Source organism: Cyclopterus lumpus, chromosome 19, assembly GCF_009769545.1.
Source record: "Cyclopterus lumpus isolate fCycLum1 chromosome 19, fCycLum1.pri, whole genome shotgun sequence".
Lineage (NCBI taxonomy): Eukaryota > Metazoa > Chordata > Actinopteri > Perciformes > Cyclopteridae > Cyclopterus > Cyclopterus lumpus.
The window spans coordinates 17,151,077-17,169,497 of record NC_046984.1 but is presented as its reverse complement, the minus strand read 5'-3'; the positions used below and the strand labels follow the sequence as shown (position 1 = coordinate 17,169,497).

The following is an 18,421-nucleotide window of genomic DNA, read 5'->3' as shown; positions in this document are numbered from 1 at the left end:
TTATTATAGTAATATATATGGGGGCACTATATCTGCGTTTTGGTGGTCAAAAATGATCAAGTTATCTCGATTAAAGTAGCAAATAATAAAAAATATAACGTAATAGTATCTCATAAGTTGATAAAGAAACATACTGGAGGAATAAACCATTTCATGGGTAGATATCTAGACGTATATTCAGTTAAATGTGTGGCACAATTCACCAGCAGTGTGATTTAGTTTGAAGTCCTAACCGGAAGCCCGTTAGACTTGCTAGCTTGTTTCATTTAAGCTAGTTATCCACAACAGTAGCTTTGGGTCTTCGGCGTTGGACGTTTTAAAGCCGTAAATCGAGCAGTTTGCCCGGCCTTAGTTCCCCGGCGGAACGTCCCTCCACGGGCTTCACCTCCAGGATGGTTCACACCGAGGACGCGTCCTCCAGGAAGAGGGAGATAGAGGAGAAGCTGAAGCAGGTCGGTCCCCCAGCCGGAGAGGGAGGACGAGACACGAGCGAGCAGCTCGTGACACGGTCGTCAAAACAAACCTTAACTTTACGTTCACGTCGTTTTAACTGCCTTTTACTGTGTGACGTCACAGGAGCAAGAGACGCTGTCCTTCATCCGGGAAAACCTGGAGAAGAGCGACCAGCAGACCAAGGGGATGGTATGACGTCACTCACTAACACACACAAACACACAGTCACTCACAAACACACACAAACACACAGTCACTCACAAACACACACAAACACACAGTCACTCACAAACACACACAGTCACTCACAAACACACACAAACACACAGTCACTCACAAACACACACAGTCACTCACAAACACACACAAACACACAGTCACTCACAAACACACAGTCACTCACAAACACACACAAACACACACAAACACAGTCACTCACAAACACACAGTCACTCACAAACACACACAAACACACACAAACACACAGTCACTCACAAACACACACAAACACACACAAACAGTCACTCACAAACACACACAAACACACACAGTCACTCACAAATACACACAAACACACAGTCACTCACAAACACACACAAACACAGTCACTCACAAACACACACAAACACACACAGTCACTCACAAACACACACAAACACACAGTCACTCACAAACACACACAGTCACTCACAAACACACACAAACACACAGTCACTCACAAACACACACAAACACACAGTCACTCACAAACACACAGTCACTCACAAACACACACAAACACACACAAACACAGTCACTCACAAACACACAGTCACTCACAAACACACACAAACACACACAAACACAGTCACTCACAAACACACACAAACACACAGTCACTCACAAATACACACAAACACACAGTCACTCACAAACACACACAAACACACACAAACAGTCACTCACAAACACACACAAACACACACAGTCACTCACAAATACACACAAACACACAGTCACTCACAAACACACACAAACACACACAAACACAGTCACTCACAAACACACACAAACACACAGTCACTCACAAACACACACAAACACACACAGTCACTCACAAACACACACAAACACACACAGTCACTCACAAACACACACAAACACACAGTCACTCACAAACACACACAAACACACAGTCACTCACAAACACACACAAACACAGTCACTCACAAACACACACAAACACACAGTCACACACAAACACACAGTCACTCACAAACACACACAAACACACAGTCACTCACAAACACACACAAACACACAGTCACTCACAAACACACACAAACACACAGTCACTCACAAACACACACAAACACAGTCACTCACAAACACACACACACACAGTCACTCACAAACACACACAGTCACTCACAAACACACACAAACACAGTCACTCACAAACACACACACACACAGTCACTCACACACACACACAGTCACTCACAAACACACACAGTCACTCACAAACACACACAAACACACAGTCACTCACAAACACACACAAACACAGTCACTCACAAACACACACAGTCACTCACAAACACACACAAACACACACACAGTCACTCACAAACACACACACAGTCACTCACAAACACACACAAACACACACAGTCACTCACAAACACACAAACACACACAAACAGTCACTCACAAACACACACACAAACACACACACAGTCACTCACAAACACACACAAACACACACAAACAGTCACTCACAAACACACACTCACAAACACACACAAACACACACAAACAGTCACTCACAAACACACACACAAACACACACACAGTCACTCACAAACACACACACAGTCACTCACAAACACACATAAACACACACAAACAGTCACTCACAAACACAAACACAGTCACTCACAAACATTCACACACAAACACACATAAACAATCACTCACTCATAAACACACAATCACTCACTCATATACAGTACATGTATATATGTGTGTGTGTGTGTGTGTGTGTGTGTGTGTGTATATACACACACAGTGTGTTTTTCTAGCTCGACCTGTGTGTTCTGGTGAGAGAAAAGACGGGAAATGGCCCTTTTTCATTTCTCCTGTTTTCATAAATAGGAGGAAGGTTTTTATGACATGAAACAGTCACTTAGTTAAAGTCATGTTTTCCATCCAGTTATTTTTACATATTAAATCACCTTTTCTTTCCAAATCTCACCCCAAAGTAAACAAACCGATGAGTGTCGATTGTTCCCTGAAGCCTTCTCAGGCGAGCGCGGGGGGCGATTAACACAGCTCTCTCGTTCCTCTCTCTCTCTCTCTCTCGTCCCTCTCTCTCTCGTCCCTCTCTCTCTCTCTCGTCCCTTTCTCTCTCGTTCCTCTCTCTCTCTCTCTCTCTCTCTCTCGTCCCTCTCTCTCTCTCTCGTTCCTCTCTCTCTCTCTCTCTCTCTCTCTCTCTCTCTCTCTCTCCCTCTCTCTCTCGTCCCCCTCTCTCTCTCTCTCTCTCGTCCCTTTCTCTCTCGTTCCTCTCTCTCTCTCTCTCTCTCTCGTCCCTCTCTCTCTCTCTCGTCCCTCTCTTTCTCTCTCTCTCGTTCCTCTCTCTCTCTCTCTCTCTCTCTCTCTCTCTCTCTCTCTCTCTCTCTCTCCTCCCCCTCTCTCTCTCTCGTCCCTCTCTCTCTCTTTCTCTCTCTCTCGTCCCTCTCTTTCTCTCTCTCTCGTCTCTCTCTCTCTCTCTCTCTCGTCCCCTCCAAGGTCTCCATCCTGTCGTCGTTCGAGAGCCGCCTGATGCAGCTGGAGAACTCCATCATTCCGGTGCACAAGCAGACGGAGAACCTGCAGCGCCTGCAGGAGAACGTGGACAAGACCCTGTCCTGCATGGACCACGTCATCAGCTACTACCACGTGGCCAAAGACACCGACAGGATCATCAGGGAGGGGTGAGACTCCGAGAGGGGGGAGAGTTGAAGCATGTTGAACCGGTGGAGTAAACCTTCCTGTTTCTGTTTCAGGCCGACGGGCAGACTGGACGAGTACCTCGCTTGCATCGCAAAGATTCAGAAAGCTGTGGAGTACTTCCAGGACAACAACCCGGACAGCCCCGAGCTCAACACTGTGGTACTTTACGTCTATATCTTAAAGGAGCAGCTCCACCGAGAGCCAGATGATGGGTGACCAACCACATCAATGAGGTCGCTAGGCTAGCAGTTCCCCCCCGCTTCCAGTCTTTACGCTAAGCTCACTGGCTGGTAGATCTACGGGGGATTGTGTCTCGTTAATTCGATTTTAAATGAAGTAAAATATGAAACATGGCACAGAGTTTATTGTCTTCTTCTCTGCAGAAAGCGCGCTTTGAGAAGGGCAAAGAGCTGCTGGAGGCGGAGTTCCGCAGCCTGCTGACCCGCTACAGTAAACCCGTTCCCCCGATCCTCATCCTGGACGCCATCGGCGTGGACGAGGAGCTGGAGGTCCAGGAGGACGTGGTGCTGGAGCACCTGCCCGAAGCCGTGCTCCAGGACATCATCTGCATCGCCGGCTGGCTGGTGGAGTACGGACGCAACCAGGGTTCGGCTTCACTCTCTGTTTCCCTTAAATTAAGTGATGAGTGGTCTTAAATACCTGGTTATAAATACCCTCTTCCTCCTCCTCCTCTTCCTCCTCCTGCAGATTTCATGAACGTCTACTTCCAGATCCGGTCCAACCAGCTGGATCGCTCCATCAAAGGTCTGAAGGATCACTTCCGCAAGAACAGCGCCTCCTCCGGGATCCTCTACTCGCCCGCCGTCCAGACCAAACGCAAGGACACGCCCACCAAGAAGGCCCCAAAGAGACCAGGTCAGCTACCGCCACCCGTAGATGTGCTCTCCATCCAGCCACCCCCCCCCCCTCCCCCCTCCCTCCCTCCCTCCTAATGACCTCGCCCACCAGACTGTGGTGTTTTACAGTCCGTTCCGACTAGCCCGTGTAGATGTTGGCCTCTGGTTCAACGCAGCATCAGTTATCAATCCGCCTGTCACCTGTCGAGCTTTTTAGGGGTTCATATTGCTCGTCAACGGGGGATTTATCACAAGTGATGAAAACCACCATGAAACCAGAGGCCGTAGAGACTGTCAAAGCTGCATTCTCTCTCCTGACCACCAAGGGGCGACTCCTCTGGTTGTATAGAAGTCTATGCTTCATGTGTTAAAGCTGCATTCTCTCCTGACCACCAGGGGGCGACTCCTCTGGTTGTATAGAAGTCTATGCTTCACGTGTTAAAGCTGCATTCTCTCTCCTGACCACCAGGGGGCGACTCCTCTGGTTGTATAGAAGTCTATGCTTCACGTGTTAAAGCTGCATTCTCTCTCCTGACCACCAGGGGGCGACTCCTCTGGTTGTATAGAAGGCCCTCGAGAGGAAGTGTCTTTAAAAAGTCTCTGACTGCTGCTTTGAATGCTCAATAACTCACTAACCACCCAGACGTCCTGTTTGAATGCAGAGAATATGAATGTGCTGCAGACCAGTTGTTCCCAACCGGGGGTCAGGAAGTCACAATAACATAAATACAAATAAAGATCATTGTCAGACATATTTTACTCTATTAACCTTTATCTAACCCCACTTGTCTAATATTATTAGTTTTCTTTTCACTTAATTATGAAAAGGCGGGGCTTTTCATAAATACAATTAGGGGGCGGTGCTTTTCATAAATACAATTAGGGGGCGGTGCTTTTCATAAATACAACTAGGGGGCGGTGCTTTTCATAAATACAACTAGGGGCGGGGCTTTTCATAAATACAACTAGGGGGCGGGGCTTTTCATAAATGCAACTAGGGGGCGGGGCTTTTCATAAATGCAACTAGGGGGCGGGGCTTTTCATAAATGCAACTAGGGGGCGGGGCTTTTCATAAATACAACTAGGGGGCGGGGCTTTTCATAAATACAACTAGGGGGCGGGGCTTCAAGGACAGCCTGTTGGGAACCACAGCTGCAGATGTTTCTCACCGTGTAACGGAATATTAATGCTGGTTAATGTGCATTGTTTGAATTGTGACGGCCGTGTTGTGTTTTTTGTGTTCCCTCTGTTCTCACGCCCCCTCCCACCCCCCCCCCCCCCCTACTGGGTCACTGTGCGTCTGAGCACCAGTGTTTTCCTGATGTAGCTGTAGTTGCTCATCCTGGTGATAGGCTCCTCCCCCCCCCCATACATACAAACCTCTGCTGCCCGTCTCGGTGGTGGTGGTGGTGGTGTCTGTTTCATGTTTTTCACTTCCTAGCTCTCCCTCCTCCTCCTTCTTCTTCCTCCTTCTTCTGTTTCTTGGCTGTCTGGACCTCCTCCTCCTCCTCTGGACCCTGTCTCTGTGTTTATGGGCCCAGGGACCATTCGCAAGGCTCAGAACCTTCTGAAACAGTACTCACAGCATGGGCTGGATGGGAAAAAGGGGGGCTCTAACCTCACTCCTCTGGAAGGTAACGCACCCCGGTCTCCTCTTCGGTGTCTTCTCTCCTCGCTCACACTGCCGGCCTCCTCGCGACCGTCGCAACAGCTTCTGAGCTCAGGGAGAAAAGCATAAATATGACAAACCCAGAAAAATATTTTCATCCTGGCAAAACAAAAAGGTTTCTGTGACGAGTTTCTGGAGTAAATTCCCCAGAATCTGTCAAATATATTTATATTTATTGTCCGTTTTTTAAGGGGAAATTCTCTATTCAGCGTAAAATAAAAACGGGTATATTTAAACCTTTAATACACACCATAGAGAGGCAGAGATTCCAGTGCTTTATGGATACATAACAATGTATTAATTCTCGAAACTGTTAAGCGATCAACTAAATTAGGTTTTTTTTCCCCACGGGAGACAATAAAGAACGTATTCGTGTGTTTTTTTAAATATATTTAAAGAGATAGTTTTGATCTTTTGAAGCGTTATTTTGAATGACTATTAGATAAAAAAAAATAGAAAAACACTGATAAGAGCAGTTAATTTGACCTCACGGGACTTTATCATTGCTTCAGGTAGTAACCAGGTGAACAGATTCATAATATATCATATAGTGAAAACTGTGGAGGAGAACCTACACACACTTCTAAACATCACCGCGGTCCCTTTAACGCCGTCAAAACGGGAACGAATGTGAAGCCAGAGAGCAAAAGCTGTTGTGACGGGTTTTTATCTTTTAAAGCTCGCCCTCATGAAACACACACTTAGATGGGACACACACACACACACACACACACACACCGGCTTGACTGCAGTGGGTGCCCCCTGCTTCCCCCCCCCCTCTCTGCTGGGTGCCTGGTGGTGGTCGGTGCAGATGTTCCAGGTTCAGGTTTGCCCCCCCCACCCCCTCACTGGGCCTAGTCACGACCCCGGTGGTCTGACTAGGTCTGTGTGTCGTCCCCCCAACCCCCCCTCCACCACCAGATCTCGACCTCCGGGTCAAACACCTGTCTGACGCTCTGACCGAGAAGCACGGGGCCGCCTCAGGTGAGTGGCGGGACCACGAGGTTCAAAGAGGAGGAACATTCCCACAGACTGCAGCGCTCACACACACACACACATCACATTTTGTCCTTTTGAACACACACACACACACACACACACACACACCCCCGGGGGGGAGGGGGGGGGAGGTCTCGGTCCGCCGGGCTGACGGCGTCCTCTCTGCCCGTGTGGCTCTCAGGCAAAGACGACGTCCTGGACATCGAGATCGACTCGTACATCCACTGCATCAGCGCCTTCGTGAAGCTGGCCCAGAGCGAGTACGCCCTGCTGGCGGAGATCATCCCCGAGCACCACCAGAAGAAGACCTTCGACTCGCTCATCCAGGTCAGAGAACTCGTGTTCCTGGTCTCTGACTTCTGGAGGTCCGGTGACCCGGTTCTGTATTATTTTTCAGCAAATAAGCGTTTAGTTCACGCTTTCATCTTTTTATTATATTAAGTTCTTGAGACGATGAGCAATAAATTACGTCTTAGATGTTATGTGAAATAATGATGACATTTTTATTATTATTATTTGAGGGAATAAATCAAGAGAGAAGTAGTCATGTTCTATAGACTTCTATACAACCAGAGGAGTCTCCCCCTGGTGGTTAGGAGAGAGAATGCAGCTTTAACACATGAAGCGTAGACTTCTATACAACCAGAGGAGTCGCCCCCTGGTGGTCAGGAGAGAGAATGCAGCTTTAATACATGAAGCATAGTCTTCTATACAACCAGAGGAGTCGCCCCCTGGTGGTCAGTAGAGAGAATGCAGCTTTAACACATGAAGCATAGACTTCTATACAACCAGAGGAGTCGCCCCCTGGTGGTCAGTATAGAGAATGCAGCTTTAACACATGAAGCATAGACTTCTATACAACCAGAGGAGTCGCCCCCCTGATGATGCTGCTTCCTGTCTGTCCACAGGAGGCGCTGGACAACCTGATGCTGGAGGGGGACAACATCGTGTCTGCCGCCCGTAGAGCCATCATGCGTCACGACTACTCGGCCGTGCTCACCATCTTCCCGATCCTCCGGCACCTGAAGATGAACAAGTCCGAGTTCGACGCCACGCTGCAGGTCGTCCTCGGCTCCGCCCCCGAAGTTCTTCAGGGGAACGTTAAATGAAATGACTGTAACTCTCTCCGTGTGTGTGTGTGTGTGTGTGTGTGTGTGTGTGTGTGTGTGTGTGTGTGTTTAGGGAACAGCAGCGAGCACCAAGAACAAGCTGCCGACTCTCATCACTTCCATGGAAACGATCGGAGCCAAAGCTCTGGAGGAGTTCGCAGACAGCATCAAGGTCAGATAACCCCGAGCGTCGTCTTCCAGGCGATTCCTATGTTTTCAACCCCGAGCGTCGTCTTCCAGGCGATTACTATGTTTTCAACCCCGAGCGCCGTCTTCCAGGCGATCCCTATGTTTAGAACCCAGAGGGTCGTCTTCCGGGCGATTCCTATGTTTTTAACCCCCGATCGTCGTCTCCCAGGAGACGTGAGCTGAACGTTCTCTCTTTGTTCCACCACAGAACGATCCCGATAAAGAGTACAACATGCCGAAGGATGGAACCGTCCACGAGCTGACCAGCAATGTAAACGCTCACTTCTTCCTCTGTGTGGTCACTCTGATGAATGAGCTTGGTGCTCACCTCAGTCTGTCTCCCCCTGCAGGCCATCCTGTTCCTGCAGCAGCTGCTGGACTTCCACGAGACAGCCGGAGCCATGCTGGCCTCACAAGGTACCACCACCTCCTCCTCCTCCTCCTCCTCCTCCTCCTCCTCCTCCTCCTCCTCGTTGTCTTCGCCTGGCTGTGTCCTTTAGTTTTAAAGTCAGCAGATTGTTTGTGATCCTCCCATCTCCTCTCCTCCCATCTCGTCTCCTCCCATCTCGTCTCCTCCCATCTCCTCTCCTCCCATCTCGTCTCCTCCCCTCTCCTCCCCTACCCTCTCGTCTCCTCCCCTCTCCTCCCCTCTCCTCCCATCTCGTCTCCTCCCATCTCCTCTCCTCCCATCTCGTCTCCTCCCCTCTCCTCCCCTACCCTCTCGTCTCCTCCCCTCTCCTCCCATCTCCTCCCATCTCGTCTCCTCCCCTCTCCTCTCCTCTCCTCCCCTCTCGTCTCCTCGCTGTCTGACTGGTTGCTTACTCTGCACTAACAAATCTCTTCTAACCTTTTTTTTGTGTGTGTTTTTGTTGCACTTGTGCCTCTCTCTCTCTCTCTCTCTCTTCTGCCTTGCTGGGCCCTTTTAAGTCCTGGGGGACACTTACAATATCCCTTTAGACCCCCGAGGTAAGCACCCGGCCCCTGAGGGCCCCCTGCTGATGAGTGTGTTTCCTGTTCACTGCAGTGCGTGTGCGTGTGTGTGCGTGTGTGTGTGTGTGCGTGTGTGTGTGTGTGTGTGTGTGTGTGTGTGTGTGTGTGTGTGTGTGTGTGTGTGTGTGTGTGTGTCACCGGTTCCTCTGTGACGGCCTGTGTTTCCTCCCCAGAGACGAGCTCGTCGGCGAGCAGCTACACCTCAGAGTTCAACAAGCGGCTCCTCAGCACGTACATCTGTAAGTGTGGGAGGGGCTTATCCTCTGCAGGTCGCGCGGTCTGTCGGAGGTGGGAGGGGCTTATCCTCTGCAGGGCGCGCTGTCTGTCGGAGGTGGGAGGGGCTTATCCTCTGCAGGGCGCGCGGTCTGTCGGAGGTGGGAGGGGCTTATCCTCTGCAGGGCGCCCTGTCTGTCGGAGGTGGGAGGGGCTTATCCTCTGCAGGGCGCGCGGTCTGTCGGAGGTGGGAGGGGCTTATCCTCTGCAGGGCGCGCTGTCTGTCGGAGGTGGGAGGGGCTTATCCTCTGCAGGGCGCGCGGTCTGTCGGAGGTGGGAGGGGCTTATCCTCTGCAGGGCGCGCTGTCTGTCGGAGGTGGGAGGGGCTTATCCTCTGCAGGGCGTGCTGTCTGTCGGAGGTGGGAGGGGCTTATCCTCTTCGTGGTGCTCTGTCTGTCAGAGCCTGACGGACATCTTTGTTCCCTCAGGTAAAGTGTTGGGCAACCTGCAGCTGAACCTGCTCAGCAAGTCCAAAGTGTACGAGGACTCGGCGCTGAGCGCCATCTTCCTGCACAACAACTACAACTACACCCTCAAGTCTCTGGAGAAGTACGCTCGAGCCTCTGCAGATCTGTCGTTTCCATGGCGCCCGCTCACCCGTTTTTTAATAACCACGACGATGTCTTCAGGTCCGAGTTGATCCAGCTGGTGACGGTGACTCAGAAGAAAGCGGAGAACTCGTACCGGGAGCTGATCGAGCAGCAGATCCAGATGTACCAGCACAGGTACGCCGACCTCGAGGGTGAAGTTCACTTCCTGTTCCTGTGCCGTTCACGCTGACCTCACGCTGACTTCACGCTGACCTCACGTTGACCTCACGCTGACCTCACGCTGACTTCACGCTGACCTCACGTTGACCTCACGCTGACCTCATGCTGACTTCACGCTGACCTCACGCTGACCTCACGTTGACCTCACGCTGACCTCACGTTGACCTCACGCTGACCTCACGCTGACCTCACGTTGACCTCACACTGACCTCGCGCTGACCTCACGTTGACCTCACGTTGACCTCACGTTGACCTCACGTTGTGTTGATTCTGTCACAGCTGGCTGAAGGTCACGGAGCACCTGACGAGCAGGAACATGCCCGTCTTCCAGCCCGGCGCCAAGGTCAGCCTCCACCTGGTTCTCCTCCACAGTCGGTGTTTCACTGCGGTGGATGGAGTCCTTCCCCCCCCCCCCCCCCCCCTCCCCCTCCTCATGTCAGGAGTGTGTCTTCATGTAACTGAAGTCTTTCTTTCCTCCTCCAGCTGAAAGATAAAGAGCGACAGGTGATAAAAGACAAATTCAAGGTGAGGGCAGAAAGAGGTTATTATGGGATACCTTTTCAACAAAGCGTGAACATTTCATTAGAATATTATAATTATTATACTTATTAACCCCCTCAGGGCTTCAACGACGGGCTGGAGGAGTTGTGCAAGATCCAGAAGGGCTGGGCCATCCCGGACAAAGAGCAGCGGGACTTCATCCGTCAGGCCCAGAGGAGGGTGGTGTCGGAGGCCTACAGGGCCTTCCTGCACAGGTGAGGAGGGGTCAGAGGAGGGGGGGGTCGGAGGCCTACAGGGCCTTCCTGCACAGGTGAGGAGGGGTCAGAGGAGGGGGGGGTCGGAGGCCTACAGGGCCTTCCTGCACAGGTGAGGAGGGGTCAGAGGAGGGGGGGGTCGGAGGCCTACAGGGCCTTCCTGCACAGGTGAGGAGGGGTCAGAGGAGGGGGGGGTCGGAGGCCTACAGGGCCTTCCTGCACAGGTGAGGAGGGGTCAGAGGAGGGGGGGTCGGAGGCCTACAGGGCCTTCCTGCACAGGTGAGGAGGGGTCAGAGGAGGGGGGGGTCGGAGGCCTACAGGGCCTTCCTGCACAGGTGAGGAGGGGTCAGAGGAGGGGGGGTCGGAGGCCTACAGGGCCTTCCTGCACAGGTGAGGAGGGGTCAGAGGAGGGTGGTGTCGGAGGCCTACAGGGCCTTCCTGCACAGGTGAGGAGGGGTCAGAGGAGGGGGGGGGTCGGAGGCCTACAGGGCCTTCCTGCACAGGTGAGGAGGGGTCAGAGGAGGGGGGGGTCGGAGGCCTACAGGGCCTTCCTGCACAGGTGAGGAGGGGTCAGAGGAGGGGGGGGTCGGAGGCCTACAGGGCCTTCCTGCACAGGTGAGGAGGGGGGGGATCACGGGGGTCACGGTTCGTTGGCGTCATTAAAACACGTGATGTCATCACAAGGAAGTTAGGTACCTTTTGTACTGCTGCTCTTTTTATGACTTTCTTAATGCAATGAAATCTAAACCTTCCAGCCAATCAGACGGCTCGATTCCCTTTGCACACGACCCTGTTTCTCTGCTTTCAGATGCGCCAACATCTCGTTCACCAAGAACCCCGAAAAGTACCACAAGTATCGCCCGGAGGAGGTGGAGGAAATGATCGAGAAGCTGTTCGACACGTCGGCTTGAAGCACGGAGACTCACCCTGAACACGTCTCACCCTGAACACGTCTCACCCTCTCCTATAACACGTCTCACCCTCTCCTTTCACCCTTTCCTCTCACACATCTCACCCTCTCTCACCCTCTCACACATCTCACCCTCTCACACATCTCACCCTCTCCTCTCACACATGAGCAGGATGTATTTATGGAGCCTCTTCAGCCCAAAAGAGTGAATAAAGTGAACTCTGAATCCGCTTCGGCCTCCATGTGTTTTGTTGATGAAGTTGCGCAACAACGCGTCAGATAATTATGTTCACAATATACAACACAACACAATATACACAATATACAACACAATGTAAGACCTTAACAAGAACATAATATACCTTATTCTGATGTTTTTGTTGTGTTGTTTATGTATAAGTCAAAAGGAAAAGTTCAAAAAGAAATTATACATTATAATAATGCAATAAAATAAAATAAGTCATTAAAAATCCAAGAGAACAGAAAAATAAAAACAATCTGAAACAAGATCTTAATCGCAAGAATAAAATGTGCAGCGTAAGAAAGTATTTATTAAATGTAAAAGAATAGTTTTCTTGTTATTAGTGTTGAATGAGACCAGAGCGCCCCCCTGTGGTCACAATGAGCCACTTAATATTCTGTCTTATGGCCCTAAAATATCTTGTTTTGGCAAATCAACAAGTAAAAAAACTCCAATACTCACTTTACAGCAGAATAAATCACAGACCCGACGAATCGATTTAATCAAAATACAAAATCAAATATTGTACTTAAAAAAATAAACTACAAATATCACAAAAAAACAGAGAAAACTGTAAAACTACAATAAAATAACTTTATTTACATTAATATTGATTTGTTTTTAATAGATTTGTTGACAGTTGTGCAAAGTGTTTAGAGTACCATACCATAGTAATCCCCCCCCCCACACACACACACACACACACACATTCATAACCAGCTGTACAAACACTCCTCTAAATTTAACGGGTTGCTGTTCTGAGCGCAGGAGGAAGCGTCGTTTCCTCCAGAGTCTGAAACTGACCTTCAAACATCCCGGAGAGGAAGTTCAGCGTCTTTGTGTTTCTGCTCCGGTTTTCAGTTTCTTCATGTTCATATTTATTTAGTTTTAATAAGATTATTTGACCGTTCACGATGTGCTTCAAGTACCAAAACCAACGGTTTCCCAACGTGTGTTTCCTCTTTTTCACCACAAGAACTTCTATACAACCAGAGGAGTCGCCCCCTGGTGGTCAGGAGAGAGAATGCAGCTTTAAGTCGCCCCCTGGTGGACAGGAGAGAGAATGCAGCTTTAACACATGAAGCATAGACTTCTATACAACCAGAGGAGTCGTCCCCTGGTGGACAGGAGAGAGAATGCAGCTTTAAGTCGCCCCCTGGTGGACAGGAGAGAGAATGCAGCTTTAACACATGAAGCATAGACTTCTATACAACCAGAGGAGTCGTCCCCTGGTGGACAGGAGAGAGAATGCAGCTTTAACACATGAAGCATAGACTTCTATACAACCAGAGGAGTCGTCCCCTGGTGGTCAGGAGAGAGAATGCAGCTTTAACACACGAAGCATAGACTTCTATACAACCAGAGGAGTCGCCCCCTGGTGGTTAGCAGAGAGAATGCAGCTTTAATACATGAAGCATAGACTTCTATACAACCAGAGTCGCCGCCCCCTGGTGGTCAGTAGAGAGAATGCAGCTTTAATACATGAAGCATAGACTTCTATACAACCAGAGGAGTCGCCCCCTGGTGGTCAGTGGAGAGAAAGCAGCTTTAACACATGAAGCATAGACTTCTATACAACCAGAGGAGTCGCCCCCTGGTGGTCAGGAGAGAGAATGCAGCTTTAAGTCGCCCCCTGGTGGACAGGAGAGAGAATGCAGCTTTAACACATGAAGCATAGACTTCTATACAACCAGAGGAGTCGCCCCCTGGTGGTCAGGAGAGAGAACGCAGCTTTAACAAATGAAGCATAGACTTCTATACAACCAGAGGAGTCGCCCCCTGGTGGTCAGGAGAGAGAACGCAGCTTTAACACATGAAGCATAGACTTCTATACAACCAGAGGAGTCGCCCCCTGGTGGTCAGGAGAGAGAATGCAGCTTTAACAAATGAAGCATAGACTTCTATACAACCAGAGGAGTCGCCCCCTGGTGGTTAGTAGAGAGAATGCAGCTTTAACCCATGAAGCATAGGCTTCTATACAACCAGAGGAGTCGCCCCCTGGTGGTCAGGAGAGAGAATGCAGCTTTAACACATGAAGCATAGACTTCTATACAACCAGAGGAGTCGCCCCCTGGTGGTCAGGAGAGAGAATGCAGCTTTAACACATGAAGCATAGACTTCTATACAACCAGAGGAGTCGCCCCCTGGTGGTCAGGAGAGAGAATGCAGCTTTAACACATGAAGCATAGACTTCTATACAACCAGAGGAGTCGCCCCCTGGTGGTCAGGAGAGAGAATGCAGCTTTAACACATGAAGCTTAGACTTTCAGACCTGGAGGTTGCATGTTTACATTCTTTAATGTTCTGCTCTGATTGGCTCGTTTGAATCACATGTTTTTCTGATCCCGGTTGGTGGACTCTGATGAATGTGAGTTTAACGTCCCCCTTTAAACCAAATCAAAGTGGGATGTTTCCTCCTGCTCGCCAGCAGAGGGCAGCAGAAGCACAACGGAGCCGCCTGCGTTCACCGAGGTCACGACACACTCACAGTCGGTCCTCAGAGGAGCTGCAGATGGCTGCGAGTGTTTACTCCCGTCTCAGCATCCACCAATCAGGGAGCGGCCGGGGCCCTTGGAGCCTCTGTGATGCATTAAGTCGTTGGCATTTTTCCGTGCGTCGGGTGCCGCCGGGGTCGAGATAACACTTACAACTGACAAATGCCGACTTCTTCTTTGCACGGCGCTCCTGAGAGCCGATGAAGCGTAAGAGACGACACAAGATTAAAGGTGTGTGTGTGTGTGTGTGGGGGGGGGGGGGGGGGGCGGCGTGCAGCTGTCGAGGCGTTGTGTGCGGCATCGACCATAATTCATCGGCGTGTATTTTTAGGCCCTTGGGAAGCACCGGAGGATGCAGGAGGGACCGCTCAGAGGTATCAGATCGAGACTGACCTGAGTCATGTCGGAGATACCGTCTGCTGGATGGAAAGAACTCCTGTTAGTGAAGAGAGAGGGGGGCCCCTGGGGACCTGGACCTGAACTCATGCTTACAATGTTTACTGAGGGAATACATCAAGAGAGAAGTAAAGTCATTCATATAGACTTCTATACAACCAGAGGAGTCGCCCCCTGGTGGTCAGTAGAGAGAATGCAGCTTTAACACATGAAGCATAGACTTCTATACAACCAGAGGAGTCGCCCCCTGGTGGTCAGGAGAGAGAATGTAGCTTCAACACATGAAGCATAGACTTCTATACAACCAGAGGAGTCGCCCCCTGGTGGTCAGTAGAGAGAATGCAGCTTCAACACATGAAGCATAGACTTCTATACAACCAGAGGAGTCGCCCCCTGGTGGTCAGGAGAGAGAATGCAGCTTCAACACATGAAGCATAGACTTCTATACAACCAGAGGAGTCGCCCCTGGTGGTCAGCAGAGAGAATGCAGCTTTAACACATGAAGCATAGACTTCTATACAACCAGAGGAGTCGCCCCCGGTGGTCAGCAGAGAGAATGCAGCTTTAACACATGAAGCATAGACTTCTATACAACCAGAGGAGTCGCCCCCTGGTGGTCAGGAGAGAGAATGCAGCTTTAACACATGAAGCATAGACTTCTATACAACCAGAGGAGTCATAATCAATGATTTGACATCTCGTCAGCCTGCAAGACATTCAAATCAGTTACATGTTCATAACATGGCGCGGTACAGATTCATATCCCGACCGGTCCGACTCTGACCCCGTGCTTCGCCGTCGCCAGCTGATCCCCGATCAGCGCTCGTTCCCGCGTCTCCTCCGAGACCCACGAATCACGACGGCCTCATTAAAGCGAGACTCGTGCCCTCGAGCGGCGACACTTGCAGGGAGCAAAGGATCGAGAGGCGAGCGACCTCAAAACATCTGCTCGTCCGCCCTGACGCCCCCCAGTGTGAGCGAGGAAGATAGACCTCCGGGTTGCGGTCATTGCAGAGAGCACTTTCTCTCACACACACACACACGCACACACACACACACACACACACACGCACACACACACACACACATCCTCTCAACCCTTGCCTCGCTGATAGTCCCACACTTTATAAATAGTGTTCACTTTTAATATGCGCGTGTGTCCAGTGGATCACGTCAGCGCTGTGGGAGAAAGGCTCAAGGAGTGTTTCATTATAAACCTGTACCATTAAAAAGCTGCTGGCCAGGGTCTGGGTTCTGGCTCTGCACGTCCCCCCCCCCCACCCCCCTCAGCCCCCCCTCTCACACTTTTTACGAGGCCAGCCGTGATCCCAAATCGATGCGGGATAAAAACCGAGACGCAGGAGTCGGGCGAGGGGGGGAAGCAGAGCCGTGACCTCGCGGGTATCAAAGGTACCGTGTCAGTCTTTGTTTTGTTACCTACCGGTAACCCTTAGGAACCCATTTGAGATGAATGTGTGTGTCGCGTTGTTTCCGGTCGTAAAGCTTCAATAATTATAATAAATAATAAAGCATTACGATGGGAGTATGTGATGGACATCCTAATGAGCTATTGTTATTATCTCATATGTTGTTGCAGCAAATATTTGGGTTGACGCCATTTGGGGCTCAACATAAATTACTTTATAATTCTTCAAATGCGTCAACAAATCCCTCAAAGACCCCATGAAGACACACACACCTTGAAGAACATCGTAGAAAACATTTCTCCATATTCTCAACAGACGCATTAAAGCCGTTCATCCTCTTATCTTAAAGTATCTGTAAAGCTTAGATTAATGACACCGTTTATCGTTCACCATCACAGTGTAAATAAAGTTTTATCCTCCAGTATCCTGTAGAACGTGTGATCAGGACCTCATGGATGTGTTTATAGTCTCTGATCATGTGACTTAGTGAACAACCAATCAGTGTTTAGACCAACAGGAGGAGAGCTAGTAACGTTAGCTAGTAACATTAGCTAGTAACTCTAGCTAGTGACGTTAGCTAGTGACGTTAGCTAGTAATGTTAGCTAGCTAGTAACTCTAGCTAGTGACGTTAGCTAGTGACGTTAGCTAGTGACGTTAGCTGGTAATGTTAGCTAGCTAGTAACATTAGCTAGTGACGTTAGTTAGTGACGTTAGCTGGTAACGTCCGCTAACGGAGAACCAGCAGAGGTTCACTTCAGTGACATGACGATGCGTTCAGGCTCCGCTCAGTGAAAATGAGTACTGGCTGAAGGTGAATGATAACGTTCTCGTGATGCGTTCACATGTAATCTAGTAAAATGTAGTGTTGGTGATGAACTAGAATAAATCCATGAATATAAAATAGATATTAGAGATGAATTATGAGCCGTTTAACATCCTCACAGCTCTGAGCTCATTATTACACGAAGAATCACTTGATGTGTTTTAATACATCAAAATACAATCTTTCATTTCCTTATTGTGTGTTTTTGTGAAGAAGAAAAAACACTATAAATAACGACAACAAAGTAAAAGTACAACAATTGGTACTTTTGACGGTTTTATGGATTTCAGAGCGTTGAAAAGCTTTTTGGGGCGGTGCCAAAAAACAACATAAACCAGCAGCAACAATATGGATGTGTGTGTGTTGATGAGGCTCATCAATGATCACCAATTAGTAGATCAGGCAGCTCCAAACCTTCCAGCGCTGTGGTGCTGACCCGTGGGTTCGATGCCCCGCTGATCCTCTCGTTGGGACCAATTTAAACCTCGAGGTCTACTTAACACCTCCAGAGTGTTTCGGCCCGAGAAAGACGGCAAAACCAGCTCTCTCTCTGAGGTCAAAGGTCACGGAGGTCACAATGGCGTGCAGGTGCTTCGGAGAGTTGCAGGAAGGAAGCGAAGGAGAGGGGGGAGGGAAGAACCACAATCACGCGAGCCGCGTGTGGTTTTGCAGCCTCCAGCCACAGACCTGCGTTCCAGACTCTCTCAGAGTTATCCAACCCCTCCGTCATCCCCCCCCCCCCCCCACACACACACCCACACACACCCACACACCCACACACCCACACACACACACACACCCACACACCCACACACACACACACACACACACACACACACACCCACACACACACACACACACACACACACACACACACTCACACTCCACGACCGCACACAACTGGCTTGAATAAGACGGGCTGCGCTGCGGCTGCAAGATGAAATCCTGAGGAGTGATAGTTTACTTAGCCTAAATACTCCCCCCCCCCCCCCCCCCCCCTCGATTAGACAAAGTGAAACATTGTCGCCACGCGGTGGAAACTCAAGGACCTCATTGGCCGAGTCCGTTCTGGAGAAGAGCTGCAAACCACG

The 18,421-nt window shown here is 50.0% G+C and overlaps 1 protein-coding gene across 3 annotated transcripts; it reads left to right on the top strand.

Moving 5' to 3' along the window:
- Positions 1-239: 239 nt before the first annotated feature.
- exoc7 (exocyst complex component 7) lies at positions 240-12,178 on the top strand. Of its 3 annotated transcripts, none has more exons than XM_034558248.1 (19): positions 240-452; positions 577-642; positions 3,223-3,407; positions 3,480-3,585; positions 3,810-4,032; positions 4,135-4,302; positions 6,874-6,936; positions 7,133-7,278; positions 7,860-8,012; positions 8,134-8,232; positions 8,458-8,520; positions 8,600-8,666; positions 9,413-9,478; positions 9,941-10,061; positions 10,142-10,237; positions 10,562-10,625; positions 10,766-10,807; positions 10,904-11,037; positions 11,846-12,178. In XM_034558248.1, the coding sequence occupies exons 1-19, from the start codon at positions 393-395 to the stop codon at positions 11,946-11,948; spliced, it is 2,025 nt and encodes a 674-aa protein (XP_034414139.1). In that variant the 5' UTR covers positions 240-392; the 3' UTR covers positions 11,949-12,178. The 3 variants fall into 3 exon arrangements, with proteins under 3 accessions (XP_034414139.1, XP_034414138.1, XP_034414140.1); XM_034558247.1 differs by lacking the exon at positions 6,874-6,936 and adding an exon at positions 5,825-5,917; XM_034558249.1 differs by lacking the exon at positions 6,874-6,936.
- The last annotated feature ends 6,243 nt before the right edge of the window (positions 12,179-18,421 follow it).

Bases quoted from the DNA above. Each gene is read 5' to 3' on its own strand.
- exoc7 (XM_034558247.1), top strand. From the start codon at position 393: ATGGTTCACACCGAGGACGCGTCCTCCAGGAAGAGGGAGATAGAGGAG. The intron at 8,013-8,133 runs GTCGTCCTCGGC...GTGTGTGTTTAG, and splicing joins AGTTCGACGCCACGCTGCAG to GGAACAGCAGCGAGCACCAA. The intron at 10,062-10,141 runs GTACGCTCGAGC...CGATGTCTTCAG, and splicing joins ACCCTCAAGTCTCTGGAGAA to GTCCGAGTTGATCCAGCTGG.